Source organism: Ixodes scapularis, unplaced genomic scaffold (assembly GCF_016920785.2).
Source record: "Ixodes scapularis isolate PalLabHiFi unplaced genomic scaffold, ASM1692078v2 ptg000597l_1___fragment_1__unscaffolded, whole genome shotgun sequence".
Lineage (NCBI taxonomy): Eukaryota > Metazoa > Arthropoda > Arachnida > Ixodida > Ixodidae > Ixodes > Ixodes scapularis.
This window is the reverse complement of record NW_024610006.1, coordinates 5,028,568-5,049,531: the sequence shown is the minus strand read 5'-3', so window position 1 is coordinate 5,049,531 and position 20,964 is coordinate 5,028,568. Positions and strand designations below refer to the sequence as shown.

Below are 20,964 nucleotides of genomic sequence, written 5' to 3'. Positions count from 1 at the left end.
CGATTGACGTACAAGTCGGTCGATTGAATGCTTCATCAAGTGAACGCAGAAGTAACGACGAACAAAGTTGAGGAAATGGATGTATTGCTTGGTGCGTCGATAAATCATTGTCGTAAATGAGCAATCGTCAGTTTGTCACTTACTGTATTTACTCGAAAATAGGTCGACCCCTATTTATTGAGCCCACCGAGAATAAAAAAAAATAATTCAAATATAGGTCGACCTTTCTTTTTTTTTTAAGGAACAGGGGAAAGTTAGGGCAAAAGAAACAAACCTTTATTTACAGCACTCTCAGCTAAATCACAGGGCGATGTCAAAAAAGCTTCGTCAGCTTGGTAGACATCCTCGCAAATTGGCAACAATACCTAACTGACACCGTTGTAAAATAAATGACAACAAGAAGAAACAAAAGAAGGTGGAGACGGGCGAGCGACGAAAGATCAAACACAAAGACACGAGCAACGCTGCGAGCCCCTTGAGCAACACGCGACCCGCTGAAAAAAAAAAAACAACTAAAATACCTCCGGTGGTTTTTTTTTTTTTTTTTTTGCGCGTTTGCGAGGGAGAGAGGAATGGAGCGCATAGGAGGGTAAAGTGCATGGCGCATCGCGTTCCTCTCCCTCGCCTCCCCCTTGCCCAGCGAGGGGAACGCTACAGGCGTGATGGCGAAACTCGATGCCCGAGGAATGTGCGCGAGAGCCGTAGCGGGCGGTCACGGACTGTCGGCTGCTGCTGTTCGGTTCTTTTTGTGCATCAAAAGCTTTTTGAAACAAGAAGCCGCGCGGCTCTACCGCGACAACGGCTAGGTGATTGATAGCTCCATACCCTCGGTAGGGTTTCAAATTTTGGTTGCGAATTAGGTCGAAATTCTTTGGTCACGATTATAGGTCGACCCTTAATTTTTGACAACATTTCCGAAAAAAAAAAGGTCGACCTATATTCGAATAAATACGGTAGGTCCTATCCACGCAGTTCAAAATGATTTCTGGGAGTGTGGTGGATTCGTTCGACTTACGTGCATCGGCCTACGGTGGTGTGGAAAACTGTAACGCGGTGCAGAAAATCGCGGGGCACTGTAGCTCCCCGGTTGAAAATCGGCCCACCTGCAGTTGGATGATGGAACTGGATGGAACAGCAAAGACCAGTTTCGTTATCCAGCTGCTGGTGGGCCGACTTTCGCCTGGGCCAGCATACGCTTTCAGATACGCTGCACTCGTAAATCGAACACGACAACGTGCATCGAGTGCAGCTGATGCGGGAGGCGTAGGTATAGATTGAACAAACCTAGTAAACTTTTAAAAAATGGCGTGTCCTGACAATGGTGCATGCCCGGTGTCCGTACAGTGTGTTCGTGCGACCCGACGGGCACTACGGAGGAGGTGTGCAGCAACCGGACGGGCCAGTGCCTGTGCAAGCCCCAGTACGGGGGCCCACGCTGCGACCAATGTGCCCCGGGATTCTACAACTTCCCCAACTGCATTCGTGAGTACCTCCTGTGCTCCTGCGACTTTGCTCTTCTTTTGGAATGCTTGTTGACTGCTTTTATTTTGGTGCTTCATGGTGAAAGCTCTTAAATAGTGTAAGTTGAAAAAGCTATCCAGGACAGACACAAAAATCCGACAAAAACACGCAGGAAAGCTTTGTTTATTGAACGGAGCAATATGGGCGCTTTTATTCATTTGTGGAAACCGTGAGTGTACAGTCACGCAGAAACTAAATAGCTCCAATCAAGTGTGTGTTCTCCCCTTTCAATCAGACCATGCTGAGAAGATGCGGATGATAACAGCGGTTTCTTTGCGTTGATGGGCTCCCCCCTTGTCTGTTTCACATGGACGAGTCCTGATGTCAGCGCTAGTATGAAGGAAAACCGGCAGGAAAGCACTCCTCAGAAAAGAAACGCTCGTTCGCTCAGAGCAATTTAGTTTCTGCACGACTGTAGATTAGTCACATCTGCAATCTTTTGCACAAATCTTATTGCACAATCTTGTAGCCTGTTGAAATACAGGATCTGCGGAAAAGCTCTACCTTCTGCATGCACTCGACAACTTCGGCCCCCATCGAGCACGTGGGCTCGATGAGGGCCGAAAAAATGGATGTCACTTTACCTAAACACCAATCGAGCTTCTCCGCTGAATTTAGCGGGGAAAATCAACGTCACTTGACCTGACACCGCATGACCTACAAAAAAATTCAGTTTCCATGCTAAATTTCGCAGGGAAATATAGACCGACACGCGGAGCGGCTCTGTTTACCAACACGGCCGGAAGGCCGCGCATGCGCGGTAGCTATGTGGGCAAAAGCAGCCCCGCTCTCCGTGTTTTCGCCATTGCGCTCTATGGCGTGCGCTCGTTGTTGACGTTGTAGGGACGCTTGCATCTTTATTTGTGCGTCGTATTTCCTCATAACGTATGTCGTATGCTATGCCCGACTGCGTGGACGGCGTTGCCTACGAGGATCCGTACGCCGTAAACAAGGCCTGCTGGACTTCCGACGTAAAGTTGCTGCCACCGAAGTCGAGGGCTTAGGTCGTCGTTTATTTAGTTTGTTCGCCAAGCCAGTTCACGGCCGACACGGAGCAAGCATACAAGTCTCTCGAGGTCTACGATTACATCGAGTCGGTTTCCGCACTGCCGGCGGGATCTGCAGACTGCGGGTCTGCGGAAGTGTGTGTATTCATTAATTGATTAAATACACAGAGCGTCTTCAAGTCAAGGTATGATATTTTTCATAGCCTCATGACCACAAGGCATTACAACTAGTAAAGGGTTGTCCGTGCTGCAGTCTTAGCGGTAACAGGTTACAAGTAACGGCGTTACCAGGAACGCGTTACTTTTTTCAGTACCGTATAGTAACCTACTCGTTACATTTTCGACAAAGTAGCGGGTAATGTACTCATGTTACTATTTCAAGTAACGTAGTTACGTTAGTCGTTACTACATCGCAAGTCTTAAAGAAATTATACTTCAATTGTTTCCGTGTTCTAGGCGCGCCATGTTTTCTTTGCGTTTTTTCTCGTAAGTATTTAGCTGAAACCGTAAAAAGAGATAAAGTAATTATGTTCAGTTTCTGCATGAACATAATGTTTCTTGATATATGACCTGTATCGTCAAAACCGTAAAATGTGTTAAATCATAATTTAAAAAAAGTAACGCAGAAGTAACGTGCCTTACTTTTTATCGGTTGCGGTAACGCGTTCCTTTTAGTTTTAGATCACGTAGCACAGTAACGCGTACCTTTTATTTGCTACTAACGAGTAACATATTTCGTTACTTTTATTTTATTTTATTTTTTGTAACGCCTACAACACTGCCGTTCTGTCGCCGATCCCCTTCTGCTGGGTAGCACGGGCGTAGCGAGCTTCCGACGAGCGCTTGGCCGGTGCGTTGTGCGCGAGCTCCGTCGGAACAAAATCCGGGCGGTCTCGATCGGTCAACGGTTTCCCTGCACATAAGCAAGCATCGGGACGGAGATTGAAATGAAAGCCGCAGTTGCCTCTAAGAAAGTGTTTGCCGCACAAACGGTCGTTCGCGCGAGGTGACCATTCTTTTCGATCCACGGGTATTATCCACCTTCTATGCGCTTCAGAGTCTGCCGGGAACTTGTGGAAGCTCACTCCGCTGCTTTTCTTGTACATTTTGGCGCAATTAACGGCAAAACAGCTTCGCGGCATGCTGAAATGCTATGACGCCCATGCGAAACGTGCGCGCTTTTGCCCACACCCCCCGGCTCCGGCGCGATCGCAGCGCCGCCGCAGCTCCGTGACGTCAAGCCCGCGTGTCGGTGTATAGGCCATATGTCACACAAATTCCCTCTCCCCATTTTTCTCCTCCCTTCCCTCTCCTCCTTCTCCCTCCTCCTTCCTATTTCCATCTCTTCCCCCTTCTCCTAGGGTGCTCTCCCTTCCCCTCCTTCTGCCCCCCCCCCCCTTGGCCATGTGACACCAATTCAGTGTCCCTGTTTTCCCTTCTTTCCCTCTCCCAGTGCCCTTCCTTGCAGTCCTACAGTGCTCCCTCCCCACTTCAGGTTACATGACACACAAATTCTGTTTCCCCAAAAGTGATAAAAATATAGGTTCTTCACTGTTGCAACAACTGTTCAATCTCTCCCAAACAATTGAAACAGTCTCTCCTAAATACTGAATTTCACGCATTTTAGGTAGGTTTCCGTGTTTTCAGATAAATCCGAAAAGCTCGGAGAAGCAACCGCCAGCGAAGTTTTCGTCACTTCGGATTTATATTTGATAAACTCAAAATTTCAGTGTCCCAATGTAAAGAAAAAAAGTATCCTACAATTAAGTTTGATCAGTGCACAGGTTCAATGCTGCTGAGAAAATGCCATCTCGGTTTTCTTTCAAATCTAGGAATATTGACAAAAGTTGTTCCACCGTTCATCTCAGCCAAAGGCTCATTCATAACAATGGATCATTGTGCTCCCAAGTCACGACAAAAGTCACTCTTCCGGTTTCCAGTTTGGACCATATTATCTGGGCTTCTTAGAGGAAGGAGGGTTGTGTTTTTGTAGGAGTGAAATCTACGAACCATAGAGATTTCATGGGAAGCTGAAAGGCAGTTGAAGCATCTATATTTACACCCTTTATCACTCCACCCCGCACAGCCACGGGTAAGGTGATGGAATACGGTGGAATGAAAACAAGCTTTCCAGTGACTACCTCGAAGAATTTAATAATTATAAGGTATCGACATTTATTAAGGCAACATTGTTTGCACGCTTTGTCTTGGGGCAGGTTAGTATTGCCAATAGCTAGGGTGCCAATGCCAAATCCATCGAAAGAAATATTATTTGATACAAGTGCATTCTCTTGAACCTAGCACAAGTATAGACCCCTATATTATTTATTTTTATTTTTATGTTTAAATATAAAAGAAACATAATAAAATTAAACTCCAAATTTTGGAGAATTGGGGATCTAACAAAAATAAACTCCGATAAACTCGGACTTTTTTGCAAAAAGTAAACTCCGAAAAACACCCTCATAATTTTAGAAAAATAAACTTTGGAAACACGGAACCCCGATTATAGTAATTTAAAGCTAAAGGTCATTGGCAATTTTTTTTTGCTATTCCTACCAGCAACTTGCTGCCTTAACACTTTGTTCCAGAGGCAATGTTTGGGCCGAGAAGAGTGTGGTGCCTCGCAGTGTTGTGAGCAGCGCAGGGTAGCGCAGTGCACAGATTTTGCTTGCTCGTGTCGACGGTGGTCACACTGTAGCAAGGCCACGGGAGAGAGTGCCAGCAGTGGTCCGTGCTTTATTTGTGCAGCCTGTGAATGCGACAGCAAGGGCTCCCTGGGCAATTCGTGCGACAACGCGGGCAAGTGCCACTGCCTGGCCAGCTTCACGGGCCTGCGATGCGACCAGTGTGCCCCGGGCTACTACAGCTACCCAGACTGCAACCGTGAGTGCCTCTCTGCGATACATATAAGGGTGTAGGGGGGGCTTGAAATGGACTTTGCAAATCATTCTTTGTCGGCTTTGCATTCACATTCAAATTTTGTGAAAATTGAGGTCTTCAGTCTTCTCGCTCTAAATATTACGGACAAACTTCTCCAGCCAAGAGCTTAAGACCCCGGATTTTCTTCACCCTCTACGTAAAGCATTTGATCATCTTTGGCACAATTTAGATATCTTTCGAGCTGTCTCGCTGGAAAAGCATAAAGGTGAAAAGCGGTGCCTAAGAACTAATTGAAAACTTTCGTATAGGTGCCATTCCAAGGATAGGTGGGTTTGACAGGCTATGCCAACCTTTCACGAATGTTTTAGCCCTTTGATGCATAAAAACTATATTCTTTTGTCAGCCCCCGTAAGATTTTGTTTTTAGGGTGTTATATCACACTGGAAAGACAACTTTGAGCTCCACTGAAATAATCTACTGCAACGCAGTGATGGAAGTGCTGCGCCAATTGCGCCAATTTGCGCCAAGGACGCAATCCTGCTACATGTAGCGCCAAATTGTTATTTTACCGAAGAATTGCGCCATGCCTGCGCCGAGATGAGATGTAGCAATAAAAAATAGAAACTGAAGTCTTATCAGAGCGCGTGTCGGTACCACGGTATTTTCCGCGCCGCAACTGTTACGCAAACCGAAACTGCGAGGGCGCATTATCATCATCATTGAAAGGAACGTCAGCAACATCTGAGACCAAAGCCGCAGAGGCTAAGCGAAGAACCATCCCACTGAGCTGCCTATTTAAAAAAAAAAGAAAAAAGGCCGAGCTTGTGAATGTTTTCAATGTTGGCCCGCCCTGTTCCCGAGCGCTAGCTGCAAGCGAAGTCAAAGCTAGCGCGAGCCCAATGCTGTGCATTCCTAAGTCGCGCACGGGCTTGTGCAGTGTGGGCACCGTTACAAGCTTCATGCGCGTGCTTGCAGCTTCAGATGCGCTCGCACTGAAGCTGAAACGAAGTCTAGTTGAGTTGCACCAAACTCTGGATGTAGTGCTGGTAAAGCCTTACCGTCCTTTTCAGAGCACAAAGCACTGCGCGACTGCGGTGTCTGCTCCGCGGGTGTCGCTTCTCTGCAGCGCGTCGGTGCATGCCAAGGAGCGCACTCAACGGGTTAACTCGCCATGATCCGATCGTGACTTCGCCAGCACATCGAAAATGAATCGTAATTTTTGAAGCGAATATCAGATACCGCAATATTTGAAGCTGCTGCCCGAAAGATAACTATAATCTGAACTAAAACATTCCACAACAGTAAGGGTCGTTAGATGCTGCTGCAGATACCTTTAAAGAAGTGCAGGGTAATAAAACTAAATATCCTGTACCATCAGAACTCAGTGTGACATATTTAATTGTATTTTTTTTATCTGATGAGCAGATAAACTTTATTTAAAAAAAAAAGGTTTTTTCTGTTTACTTTGTTGAATTTGATATATCCTGTCTTAAAAAGGCGACAGACGCTGTGTTCCAACAGGGATGGGCTTTAATAGCACAGCAGCATTATTTCAATTTCAAGTAATATGCCAACATATGCCGGACCCTGCTCCAAAGGGGCCACTACCTGCTCCAAAACAACATTTTGCCTGCTACAAGGCCTGCTCCAAAAGGTCAAATGGCACTTCCATCACTGGCAACGCTACATAGTTCAGTTTAAATGTGACGCTTGCGAAAATGTTGCTTGTTTGCTAAAACTTGATCATCTGTGCCAGGCCCCGTACGTGAAAAATTGCCTGGATGGTTGAACCGGTGTTTTGCAGCACTGGTCTTTATTCAGCATTATGCGGGACATTGTGAACAGACCAGATTGCTCAGCCTGAAGATTGAATGTGTAATAACTTGCGGTTTTGCAATTTGTGATTGATTACGTAAATGAAGAAAAGTGGCTTTCTTTTCAAAAATACAGTGAGTGTGCAAGTGAGCTGGTGGATGTTGGTTGTGTTGAAAATTACCCGGGACTGTGGTGAAAGATGGGAAACCTAAAGGTTTCCCATCTTTCACTTTGTAACAAAGAATGGTGCTGTGAGGTCGGTTATCAAGTGCTAGATTCGTGGCTGTATAGGAATTGGAGGAAATAAACGCAGTAGCTAAGTTTGAGACATTCCTTTTCTTGTGTCGCACAGTCTCATGTAATTTTAATCTTGACTTCCTAATTTTTGGTTTAGGCAATTTTGTCCTTCAACATTTCTGCACCGTCTGAGCTCACACTAGTGAGAAGTTGGCACGAAGGTCCTCTGATGCTTCAAATCTCGTGAGAACTGCTGCGCCCTGGAGTGAATGACCCTCAGTGTGTCCCCTGCAGCCTGTGGCTGCGACTCGTACGGATCCGTGGGACTGTCGTGTGGGAGCGACGGCACCTGCTTCTGCAAGCCCAGCTTCGACGGAGAGAAGTGCGACCGCTGCAAGAAGGACTTCTACAACTATCCCCTCTGCGAAGGTATCCACACTGCCAACACATAGAAAATTGTCTCGGTTGTGCTTCTCTCGTAGCATCATAATCTGCTTCGCCTCTGTTTGTTGTCATCTTTTTATGTATCTCATTGGTCTGATATAGCCGTGTACATGGCTGAGGGGGAACGCTACTTCATACCTAGGGTTTGGAGTTTTCGGTTAAAACCGATAAAAAACGATAAAAGTACGCCGAATCCATTTTCTGAAATTCGGTTTTAACCGGAAAAGGTCAGTTTTTTTAGGGCCGCGTCGAGGTGGATGGGGGGAGGGGTGGGGGGGGAGAGGGCATTGCAGGGTTCAACATTGTGTGACGTCTTCTAGATTGCCCTCTTCCAAGGTTCAATATTCAACAAAAGAGGTCTTGGATTGGCCTTCACGGGACATCTCTGTCCTTTCTGTGATCGGGCTTAGTGTGTCAAAGTCTCGGTCCCCCAAAAAATGTTTGGATGTGGGCTAGTATAATGTTTTATCGCTTCATGCACTTCAGGGGACATCCAGGAAAGCCGTTAATACCTTTCTTAACACCCTCTCTCAAACTTCCCTGTGGTTGAGAACATAAATAAAATGGATTTGTTTTGCCATTCCGCTGGTCACTGTACGGTCATCACCTCAGACGGTCACGTCGTCAGAATGGGAAGGAGAAAGAAGCGCGCGGAAGGTTATGCCCGCAAATTTCGCGATTTTGAGGTGTATCCTGACGGAAGTTGTAGCGAAGACCAATTATGTATATGTGCCGTTATTCTTTGAGTGATCACAAGTATCACAGCTACAAGGATCATCTGATCCGGTGTCCGATGGTGTTTTTTTTTCATATTCATCGAAAAAAAAGGTAAACTTTCATATTCACCGAAAAAAAACGAAAATTAAATTTTAAAATAGACACCGAAAAAAGTATGCCGAATTTTGAAAAAATAAAAACCGTAAACGCGGAACCCTATTCATACTTGTAATGATTTGTGTTTACTTTTACCCCCAATGTTAAAACGCTCGAACATTCTAGGCCGAATGTTTGAGATCCCGAGGGTAATAGATAAGGGGCCCAGCACGGCCTTGCCGACTCCCTCTCGCTCCAGCCAGCTGTCACGCCGACACCTCGATGCTCGCTTCTGCTTTTTCGGCGATCTTTTTTTTTGTTTTATTTTACTTCTGGCGCAAGTTTGCGGATAAATCCTTTATTTTCGGTTTGACGCTTGTCTATCCTTTTTCATCCGTGACAATATCATGTGCTCAAACTCAGTCCATTACTATAACGGACAAATTGGCATAAGGTTTTCACATTCTTGCTATGTATCACGATTGACTTGAACTTGCTTATTGGCATCACTGTAATTGACATTAACACTTTTTTGTTAATTCCACGAGCTAAGGTTTTCGAAAATGCAGTTTTTGTAGTTCTCTAGCTCTTGTTTGTTATCTTTATATTGACATATTCAACAAAAATACACAAAAAACGCATTATTCGTTGTGATGGTGAGAGTGAATGACAGAATGGAGTTCGGACCACGCGCTGTCTCTACATAAAAAAGAGGGTACGTCTTTTCTTAAAGGAATCTGATTTTTACGGCAGTCATTTTTATCTGTAATGTTGAAAGAGCTTTTATATATCTCTGCTTGTCAAGACCAGTGTTTCAGCGATAAATATTTTGAGCAAATTTAAGACGAAAAACCTAAATATTGCCATTTGGGCTTACGTTCACACTCTGTCGTACCTAGTCACCCATTGCGAGCTTCCCAATACAAACTTCAAAGCCGAATCTTGAATTTTTCATTGTATACTTTTTCTGCCTTACTTGCTCAGTTTTGTATGAACATAGCGTGTACACTGTGCGACACTGTTAGTGCGAATACACCATCGCCACTTTTTTTTGCTTTTCACTTCAATCACGTACCGGCGGCCACTATATTTTGCCGTTAGGTGAGGGCCCCAGACGAGTCCTTTCCACCACACTAGTAATTTGTATCATGCTCTTTCGATTCTAAAAGACAAGAAAAACTGCCAATTCTTTGTTTTCTCTAACAGTATCTTGCAGTGTACATTAAGCTATTTTACGTAACAGTTTGTAAATGTTTTTGCCCCTTCGATCTGTAAGGCATCCCACGGATGTTTTTGAGAATTACTAAGCTTGTTGTCTGCGAGGGTGTCTCAAGGGGAAGGGGGCATGGCTTCCCGCAGGCTGCAACTGCAACCCGGCGGGGATTCTGGCGACGTTTGGCGGCTGCGGCAGCCTGACGAGCGGGGAGCTGTGCGAGTGCAAGGAGCGCGTCACGGGACGCATCTGCGACCAGTGCCGCCCGCTCTACTGGAACCTCAAGCCGAGCGACCCGCAGGGTTGCGAGGTTGAGGCTCGGGTGTAGTCTGGCATAGAGACACCGTATACACTTTTGGCGTCGAGGTCAAAAGCTTCTGGAGGCGACATGACACCACGCTTGGTCCCCTTCGGGGCGCCGGCGGTGACCAGAACAGCTGTTGGCGCCAAGTCATTTCTCCTTTTCGTACAACGGCGTCTCTTGGTTTTGGTCATCGTTGAGGGCATATCCCTCCACACTTCTGGCGTCACCTCTCGTGGCCTCATGTCGCGTCCAGGAGCTTTCTGCCGCCATAGTTTTTGGAGTGTCGCATCTCTCCTCCCTTTGCCGACAATTGTTTTGTTTGTGTTTTGTTGCGGTTGGCAGTGCAGTCGCCATATTGGGTTTCGAGAATTCGGTTCAAATGGCAGCAACTCGCCATTCCGCTGAAGGCATGTCTCATTAATGTTAGCGTCTTTGAATCTGCACGTGGAATTGTCCACTTAGCCATTCTTATCTTTATTGATCTCTGAAAAAGAACTCGTCCTTCCTTCCTTTGTCTTGTTCTCAAAAATGACTTTTCAATACTGCCACCACTGCCTAAATTTGGCGTCATGAGTGATGGTATCTGGTGGAGGCAGTGCAAACTCTGTGCACTCATGTGCCTGGCTTTTTCTTTTGTCTAAAACAGCATCATTTTGTTTTTTAGACAAAAGAGGAAAACAGTGTTTGTAACTTCCGCTGTCAGAAATCGGTAAAGAATGGTTGAGGCACCAGGACCACCTGTCATGACGTTCCTTAGGGTCAATGCAAGGAGGTCAGCCTGAACATTAGACAAATGCAAAGAGAGAAAACAAACATACAGACCTCTCTGTGTTTGTCTAATGTTCAAGCTGACTTCCTTGTATTGACAAGTACCAATTAGCTCAACCTAAGCCTGTTATTCAAGCCTTACGGTGTCGGGTATCGGTTAAAGAAAAGCATAAAGAACCCAATTCTGCTTGCTCGCATTTGAGGGGAGGAGATGCACTTGGTCAGGTTGTGGTTTTGCAACATTATGAAACCATCCAAAATCTGTGCAGCACCCCCATGCTCTTAAAGTTAATCTTGCCTTTTGTTAGAGACTGCACTAGAAGAATGGGGACAAAGTGAAGCACAAGTTCTCAAAACTTTCTGACCTTGAGGAACCTTTATCTGGCTCGACTGAAGACCAAGGAACCCCTCCTTATGCAATAAAGCAGCACAAAAGCCCACAGGCCTTCTAAACAATCATGCACTTACTAGATAGTGCTTGGCTCATAGCTAAGCATCAATCAATGGCTCAAATCTGCCTACTTAATCTGGAAAGGCACTTTACTTTGGGACAAGTGCGGTCGAGGAAATTGGGGAGCTTGAGAGTGCTCTGGGGAACCCTCGAGGGTGCTCTGGAGAACCCTTGGGGGTGCTCCAAGGAACTCTTAAGGGTGCTCTTGAGAACCCTCGAGAGTGCTCTGGAGAACCCTTGGGGGTGCTCCAAGGAACTCTTAAGGGTGCTCTTGGGAACCCTCGAGAGTGCTCTGGAGAACCCTTGGGGGTGCCCCAAGGAACTCTTAAGGGTGCTCTTGGGAACCCTCGAGAGTGCTCTGGAGAACCCTTGGGGGTGCTCCAAGGAACCCTTGAGGCTGCTTCTGGAACCCTTAAGGGTGCTCTGGGGAACCCTGTTTGAGAACCCACGCTTTAAGGTACAATGCCTCAAAACCGGAGCGCTCGAGGTGGTTTGCTAACGCCGCCGTTCCCTCCCCTTGCGCAGACTGCGAGTGCCACTCCCCGGGCACCCTGGGGGGGCTGCGGGTGTGCGACGGCCAGAGCGGCCAGTGCCTGTGCAAGCCCAACGTGGGCCAGCGCCAGTGCACAGAGTGCCTCGACGGGACCTTCCACCTCCAGGACCAGGACCTGCTCGGCTGCCAGGGTGGGTCTTGGCCTCTGGGCCTTGGCATTTTACTCCCGTCTTCTGTAGATGGGCATCCAGGGCAGTGGGGTGCTTTCGGTCGCTGACCGGACGGCAACCTTCTTTTCCTCACTGCTTGTCTCATACTGTACTTTCTTTTGTAGTTATCCTCTCTCTATTTCACTGACTGTGCAGGTATTTGCTCGCGAACTTTTTATTACTTGTTTATTTATTTATTGCAATACCCTCGGGGCCGAAAGTGCATTACAGAAGGTAGTGGGCAACTGAACACAGTAAAAAGACATGCATATGAGTTGAACGCGGTTACGGGATTTCAAAAGTTATTATTAATGGTAGTTTTAAACAAATCTAACGATGGTATTGATATTATAGATGCAGGCAGGTGGTTCCACTCTGATGATGTTCTAGGTTGGAAGGAATCGTTATAGGCTGAGGCCTGACAGTGAGGAATGCCAACTTTGAACTGATGGTCGAGGAAGAGTGTTTCTTTTAGGAGAGGATTAGTGTGATATATTTTGTAGAGAAGACATAGAAACCTATGGCACAATAAAAGAAGAGGTAAAGAGAGGTTAATTTTCATGAATGAAACACTGGGTGTTTGATGATAGTTGGTTATTATAATATGAGCACTGCAATTTTGAAGTGACTCCAGGTTAGCTGTGAGGGTGGTCTAAACAGGACACCAGATTGCAGCAGCATTATTTGAGCACAAAAAGCTTCAGGGAGACGGGGGCTAAAGGAAAGTGATATGTCAAAGCACAAAGCTCTGCCCAGAGGATATACTAATGGGTGTGCAAAAGGAGCATTGTCTGCTAGTTGTAGCAATGACTGCCTTGTTTTTCCTGCGACTGCCAGAGATCCACCAGTTCTTTACAAAGCTGAACTTGGCCTCTGAAACAAATGTACACGCCTAATCGTGCTTACAAAAACCTGTGTTCACAGAATGTGCTGCAGAAACCACACTTCCATGTGTGGTTTGTGCTAGATCTTTAAATCCTTTAATCTCTCTCTTTTTTTTTAACCTTTTCTGATGTTAGGTGCTAGCCACCATAAAGGATGCTATCTGCTGGGGAAAAGTTGGCTGTACACAATTATTTATCCTCACTGTTTTTTGCACCTCCTTTCATATGTGGTAGGAGGCATTTTAGTTGACTTGTTCGCTGTATTTTATTTTTGTGAATTTGGTGGCAATTTGTGTTAGAGGGCAGCTCCACTCAATTCAGAAAATTTCAAAATTATGAGTGATTTCACATTTAAAAGCACCAATAAAAGCCACTACATCATTTGCTTCTCAAGAAATGGGATATATTTTGTGAAATCTTACTTTAAACATGAGCAGACACTGAAACCAAAACTTTGGCTCCGTCAGGCAACATTGGCTTCCGGCCGCCCAAAATATAGCTATTGCGTGGTACGTGCGGTCACATAATCTTCTACGCAACAATGGGCGGGATCAGGGTAAGTAACTGTAGGGCGGGTGTGTGCAAGGTGCAAGTGTCTTCTGCACTGCAGTCTTCACCACGTTTTGGTGTCTACGATATCTTACAAGGTCTGCATAACTGCGGCATCAGTCTGTGCACGTAGTGTGTACAAAACTCCCGAGAGTCAATAATTGCGGCTGGCGAGGCGATGATGACGACGGTTGAGACGTGTCAGACGGCGGTAACAGCAGGACGGCTGGACGGCTCTCCCAAGGCTGAGAAGCGGGCTGCGTAGGCGTGTTTAGCCAATCACCTGGATACCGCCGAGCACCGAGAAGAGACGCTGGTGACGTCCCCCATTAAGCTTGCCAGGGGAAGTAAAAACAAACAAAAAGTAGACTTCGTTTCAGCTTAAGTCCTGATGCAGCCGACGCTACAAGCTTGAGCATGTGGCCCCGAACGGTACTTGCACTACTTGAGCGTGCGTGCTTGGCAGGAACGCTGAAAGCCTGCCAAGACTTCAGCTTAAACAAAGTATTGCAATATTGATGACGTTTAACTCAATGTCGGCTACGACTGCGCTGTCAACAGTGCCTCAATACGCCCGTTAGAGTCGCCCAATTTTGGCAACTTGGCACTTTCCAAAGTCAGCCAGACCGTTTAAGAAACATTTAGAGAGAACTTGGTCGTAATATTTTACGTGTGGCCTTCGTAGAGAATACTGAAGAGGACTGCATTGTTTTTTTCAAAACTGAAGCGGAGTTGTCGTTTAAGCATAGGCATAAGTAATAGTTTGGCAACACTGTGCCGCTCCTTTTGTGTTGCGCAGACTGCCAGTGCGACGTGGGCGGAGCGGTGGGCAGCTCGTGCGACGCCCGGAGCGGGCAGTGCCAGTGCCGGCCCCGCATCACGGGGCGCCGTTGCTCGGAGCCCCTGCAGGCGCACTTCTTCCCCACGCTGCACCAGCACAAGTACGAGGTGGAGGACGGACACACCCCCAGCGGGGTCAACGCCCGCTTTGACTTCGACAGCGGCCTCTTCCCGGGCTTCTCCTGGAAGGGCTACGCCATCTTCTCCAACATTCAGTTGAGGGACAAAAATACTCTACTCGCTACAGTGCAATCCACTTATACCGATACCACATAAAACATTGTACTGCTTATAATGATCAGTTTCTAGGGTTTCTAGTTCAGATACAGTGCTAACCTTTTAAAACGATTTAATTTTCAGGTTTTTTAATTATCGTTATAAGTGGATTGCACTGTACGTTGTACAGTCATGTGTCGTTAATACGAACCCCATTAAAATGGATGCCCCCTTTATATAGGCAAGGTTTTCTAGGATGAATTGGGTAAATACACATTTTTTTGTCTCGTTATAATGAACAACTCGCAATGTTTTGGGGAACGGAGGCGTCCCTATGGACGAGACAGCACTGTTATACCATATAACCTTACAATCTGTTACGGGAGAGTCTGTATAAGAAAAGACACAAAAATGTGCTGGATTATGGAACTGGTCTTAGCTGGATCCGGCTGGGACCAGTTTCATAATGCAGCTGCGGGTGAACTGTTAATATATAATTATAGCAAGAGTGACATTGCAGTGATTCATCAGCATCACATGATATGGTGTGTTGCATCACATGACGCTTCGCATGACGACGTTGTTTGGAGCACCACGCAACACGACATGCAATGTCTTGTTATTATGTCGCCTGACATGTGTGGTCTCAGATGCCTCCAGCTGAAAATCAGACAATCTGAATGGATCCAGCTAAGACTGGTTGCCTAATCCAGCTGAAAGTGGACTGCATGGTTTTCACCTGGGACGGGACCAGCACCTGGGAGCTCTCAACAGCGGTGTTCATCTTAATGTGGGCATTACCCCGATCCTTTAGCACAGTTTTCTCTCGCAGGTATGCGCAAATCACCAAACTTTAGCACTGAAGTTGGTACCGTATTTGAATCTCTGAGAACTAGGAAACTGTCCATTTGCTTGTTGGGTCTGACTGAGTCTTACTCTATACTTGAAATGGAACGGGCCCAAGACCAGGGTGTAAGGTAGACAGGTGGGGAAACGAGAGTCAGATGAGCGACCGGATTGTGTCCCCTTCGGTTTTCTCTTTTTCTGTGGCGCCATCTATGTGGAGCACCGCAAACTCTCACTCCGGGTGGGCGACCGGTGGCGACCAGCTAAACTGACGGAGATGGTTTCTCGTGGATTTTCAATGGGGGACTGTCGTGCTCTCGGTTTATTTTGCGCACTCTCCCGTAGAGTTGCACGCAAATCCGATTCCGACTTTTTTTCCTCTCGCCGCAGCACCATCTGTCGCAAATCGGGGGTACCCGCAAGCAGACAAGTACACAATCCGGTCACGGCGCTGCGGTAGGCTTCTATGGGCCGTTTCCCCACCTGTCTATCTTACACCCTGCCCAAGACTAAGATCGTTTTCCACCTTGCCCTATTCGCACTGCTTAGAGGGCATCTACATCAGTATACAAAGACACAATTCTTGACAGTATAATGCAGGGACTAATCCTAATGCTATCATTTATTGAGCATATAGGGAGTATTCACTGGCGGCCATAGCTGTGTGCGCGACTGCTGAGCGCGTGCTGATTGCGAGCTTCCACAGTCCTTTTGCAACGTGCATTCCGGCCCATGAAGAGTGCCGGTCTTAGCAGCCTATTGATGTGAGCTCGTTCGGAGCATGCGCTCTAAACAGCACCCACAAATGTGGCGTCCAGTGAATACTCCCTATAGGTATACAGTGTAGACCGCATATAACGTATGTCTCGGGAGTCGCGAAAATCCGCACTATAAGCGGTACCGCACTATAACCAAAACATCAATTTTTGAGGCCAAAATACATGCCATGACACAACTTACCTTTGTAAAAGAATTTATTTTATGTTAGATGAAAAAATAAGCTTAGTTTGAGGAAAGTCTTTATTTCAATAGACTAGTACAGTTATGTCTCAAGTGCGTCACACATTTTAAAAGAAATTAGCGGCTTTTGCCTGGCGCAGCCTTTTAATGGCGTCGCGGGTTGCGGACGGACGTTGCGAGCGCTCAGGATTGCTAACCCTAATCACTTTTCTCCGGAGATGAAAACGCGTGAAAATTTGTATCCTTCATACGCTACGCGCCAGTAATACCTTGAACTTGAGCACACGCATGAATTGAGCCAAATAAGAAATCCGGGCGATGTTCGAGGACACAAATGCTTAGAAATCACCACTGTAGTCGAAGTAAACAAACACGACGACACGGGCGTTTTTGCCGTCTTGAGAGCGCCGCCACGACATCGCCGCACGAGTAGGTGGATCTTCCCTTCTAGTACGTGCTGGGTTATCATAGCGACACACAACGAAAATTCACAGTCAAGGATAGCGCTTTTACGCAGAACGATGAGATGCACGCCGTCTACGACGACGATCACAACCAACGCCATGTTTGCGGAATAGAAGCAGCCGGCCTGGCGGCCTGGCCGGCCCGCGACCGGCATGCATGATACAACGCGCGCGAACACTTGTCCTCGACCTGCGATTGGTCTGTCGTTGCGGTTGTTTGTTTCTCTGTTTCCAACGCAGCGGAGGGACGCACGCACGTGAACGACTCGTGCGTGCGTCCCTCCGTCACTATGGCAACTGAAGCCTCCCTCTTCGCTTCTTCCCGCGTTTTCGAGCAACCTCCTTGCCCCGCGAGTGCAGTTTGCGGCTCGCGCCGTCAGCTTGCGTCAGCGTCGTTATCTGGTGTCGCACAGGGAAGCGAGCTCGCTGCTCCGGTCGTCGGCGCGGCTGGCGGGCTGCGCCAGAAACCGCACTATAACCGGTACTTCCCTTCGCGCGCCTGCATTTTAAGCGGTATGTAATTACATGGAGTTCTATGGGAGGTGAACCGGTGGTTTAAAAAAACCGCGTTATACCCGGTCCTGCACTATAAGCGGTTACGTTGTAAGTGGTCTATACTGTATCATGAATTATCGCCAGACCCGCATAATTGTTAGGAGTCTTCTTCTATCGATCTTTTTGGCCCATTGTCAATCCTCCCGCACTCAGACCTTTCTTATACTGCCAGATGCATTTCTTCTTTGATTTGTCTGTTTTTTTTCTAAGGTTTTTGTTTTATTGTCACGGTAGCAACCTTCACTTGTCTTGCAATGTGCTGTGCATGGTCCAGATGACCCGGAGGCTTTTAGAAGATTGGAAATATAAAGATGATTATTATCGTTATAGTTATAACGAGTGGGTGATCCATTTATCAAGAAACCCAGTTGTTCTCATGCACTACGCAGTTTGTTCTGGCTCATTAAAAGAAACGCTAGAGTCCTTTCCCTAACGGTTGTCGTGCCAATGCCTTCCTGACCCGCAGAAGGAGATCCTGATTGACCTGCACATCCAGAAGCCTGGGCTGTACCAGGTGATAGCGCGCTACGTGAGCCTCAACGGCGACAATGTGTACTGCAACATCAGCTTCACTCCGGACACGTACGGAGGTCAGTGCCGCTTCTCGTGGACGGGCTACTCGACCGGCGTCCTTGTACGAACCATTTTCTGAGGCTGCACGTTCGATTGTACCCAAAACTATCCAATTACCACGGCAAAATGTTTTCACCGTGATAACTGACAGGATGAGGACGACGGGGAGGAGTTTCGGTTGCCCCGCCTCCAGCGCAAGCTTCTTAGCTTCTACGACGCTTTGTCGTCTCGCGAGGCTCCCAAAGCAGGGCGAAAGGCTACTAGGGCGTGCCAGAGTCCGGGCGCTCGAAAGAAAAGCGCTGCTGTCCTCACGTTGTCAGTCACTAGAGTCAGGATTTGCTTGAAATGCAGCAGACTAGCAGTGCTTTGTGTTTGGACAGACGTGAAAAGTATGTGGACTCTCTGTAGCAACTAGAGATGACTATCGATCAATTGTGAGGGTGTGTCATCAGCAGGATCGAATGCCTTTTCACAGTGATAACGGGCAAGCTCTTGCAATGTTTTGGATTTATTGGCAGAAACACCCCTTGAAGAAATTTTGAGCGTCACACTCCAAAATAGCCGAAAGGGCTGTTGGTGGTGATAATAGTCTACCCTTCTCACGGCTAATATGTAGCATGTAACGAGTGTACATCTGTTCGCCCTTTTTCTCATTGGCAACAAACTCGGTGGCGCCATCTATGGGGTAGCTCTGGAACACTTCCAATTCGCCTATATTCTCTCATTTTTTATGCGTCATTCTTTCACCGTAAGAGCGAACTACGTCTTACAATGCTATGAGAGACCTCTTCCCGAAAATAGTGTGTAAATACAATCTTGCAAATGCTACAAAACTTGCCATCTAGTGTTTAATTTGCGCACTGGCGCCACCACATTGCAACTCATGCCAGAAAAAGTGATTATATGTTCGCTGTGCATATAAAGTGGTACAGTAGATGTTTGAAGTTAGTTAGAGTAGAACCTTTGCTCTCAAAACTACCAGTGCTAGTTGTCATTCTTCTGCATTCTTTTGCAGTACTCGAGCTTGATCAGAGATTTGGGAACGCTTCGTTTTTTCTGCTAAATTTATTATCTAGATGAACGATTAGCGTACCCTTTGATCACGAAATGCTGTCGCCTAGCATTTCGTGCGTATGTCGGCCCATGAATCAGTCGATCCCACTTTAAATTATGCTGCACTTTAATAGCGGTACCTTATTTATTTCACTGTACAGGACACCGCATGGTCTTAGTGTTGGAACAGGTATAAAAGAAATTTATAAAACAGACGCCACAATTGTCTGTTTCTTGGAGGAACACTGTCAAGCCTCACGAGTCAAACTATTTTCGAAAACTTCAGGAGGTTCTGGTAGGAAAATATATGAGCACATGCTCAGCTGAGTGCAGGCACTCCCTCAACCAAGGAAGCTAGATCCTGCAGGCTCCATTGAGCTGCAGTAATCTACATTGCACTCTCCCAAAGTCCCTTTTATACCTATTGTGGCTCATCTTTTTGCCCCCAAGTTTGTTCTGAGACGCTTCCTCCCTCTCCTTTCTGATGTTGCCTTGTTTCATCCTGGAAATACTTGAACCCTATTTCATCTCCCACCGGGTGGCGCCAAACTTTATTTCTAAAGTAGTGGACTGGCACCCAAATTTTTCCCAGTACTTGTTCATGGAGGCTCCTGTCACTATGAGCAAGGGGGGGGGGAAAGGAGATGGGAGCGAGGCATGGCAAATCATAAGCACTTTAATCGGTAGTTTAGAAAGAAAGAACGAGAAAGAGAGCGACAGAGAAGCGGAGAAGGAAAGCAGACGATCAATTAGACATGTTCGTTTTGCCACAAAGAGTTTGAGTTGTTCGAGTGCTTGTCAATTACAGTCAAACCCACCTATAATGAACGCGACAGTTCCGTGAAAAGTGGTAGTTTTATCAGTAGTTTGTTATATCTGGACTTTCCTTTAAAACGTCATAAATGATGTAGTTGGTATATGTAATATCACTCTGCCAGCTTTTTATTTAAAGGAACTGTTTGCAAGATTCTGACGCACCCCCAATTCTAACGTGCAGGCAGATTCAGCTTTCAAAAAATCAAAAAGTAAATTGCTGCCAATTCTTCCGTGTAAGTAAAATAATGAAGATTGACCCGATACCTCATAGAACAGATTTTATGAGACGCACGCCAACACAAAAATAAATGCCATGCAGTAGTCCGACGATGGTTCTTCACTGTCCACAGAGGTAATTAATACTTGCTTTGGTCTAAAGCGTTTCAAGTGCCACGCTTCCTGCGCATGCACGAGTGCGCGGCTGTCGCCTCTGGCAGGGTCGTCTTTTAAAGAACATTTTGCGAGCTCGTCGGGTGGCTGGGATTGCGAGGCCATGAAGTGCTGCTCCGTTATTTTTTTCCGCCAGCGTGATGCCCTTTCATTTAAATAAAGCCTAAAAGTTTTTTTTTTTCCTGTTTTTTTTTTTATCTTAAACCGACGGACACGAGTCCGCGCGAGAGAATGTGCGTGATATGGATGCCGAAATGGGCGGACATAAACACTGTCACTATGGTGATGGGGCTAGCCACTTTACACCGAGCATTGAGTTTTCAGACTGTGCGAACCGGGGAGTATTTTTACTTTTGTAGTTTTGTTTCCTTCCCTGCTGCGCGGCCGCGGAAATGACCTTGAGCGTGGCCGGAATACACGGGACCTTTCCCTCTGGGTTATTATATTACCTCTGTGCTGCGAACCCCCTGCAGCCCTCTAGAATGAGCGACCTTCCCACGTGGCACCCCTTTCAGAGACCAAGCAGACGGAAACGCTGGTGCTGCCCCCGAGCCGAGAGCCCCGCTTCCAGGGGGTGGTGGGGCAGGACGGGGTCACTGCCCTCCCCTTCGTGCTGAACCCCGGCCGATGGACCCTTTCCATCAAAGCCCCCCGGCCCGT

General features: G+C 46.8%; 1 protein-coding gene across 1 annotated transcript in view; it reads left to right on the top strand.

The window, feature by feature from the left end:
* The window catches only part of LOC120844583 (laminin subunit alpha-like), a gene marked incomplete at its 5' end in the record, with an annotated part of 57,832 nt that overhangs the window by 12,779 nt on the left and 24,089 nt on the right, over window positions 1-20,964 (top strand). The window contains 8 exons of the mRNA XM_042287885.1: window positions 1,345-1,482; window positions 5,280-5,414; window positions 7,758-7,892; window positions 10,080-10,244; window positions 11,982-12,140; window positions 14,391-14,647; window positions 17,939-18,062; window positions 20,820-20,958. Coding sequence (XP_042143819.1) covers window positions 1,345-1,482; window positions 5,280-5,414; window positions 7,758-7,892; window positions 10,080-10,244; window positions 11,982-12,140; window positions 14,391-14,647; window positions 17,939-18,062; window positions 20,820-20,958 — 1,252 coding nt within the window. The remainder of the gene's footprint in view (window positions 1-1,344; window positions 1,483-5,279; window positions 5,415-7,757; window positions 7,893-10,079; window positions 10,245-11,981; window positions 12,141-14,390; window positions 14,648-17,938; window positions 18,063-20,819; window positions 20,959-20,964) is intronic.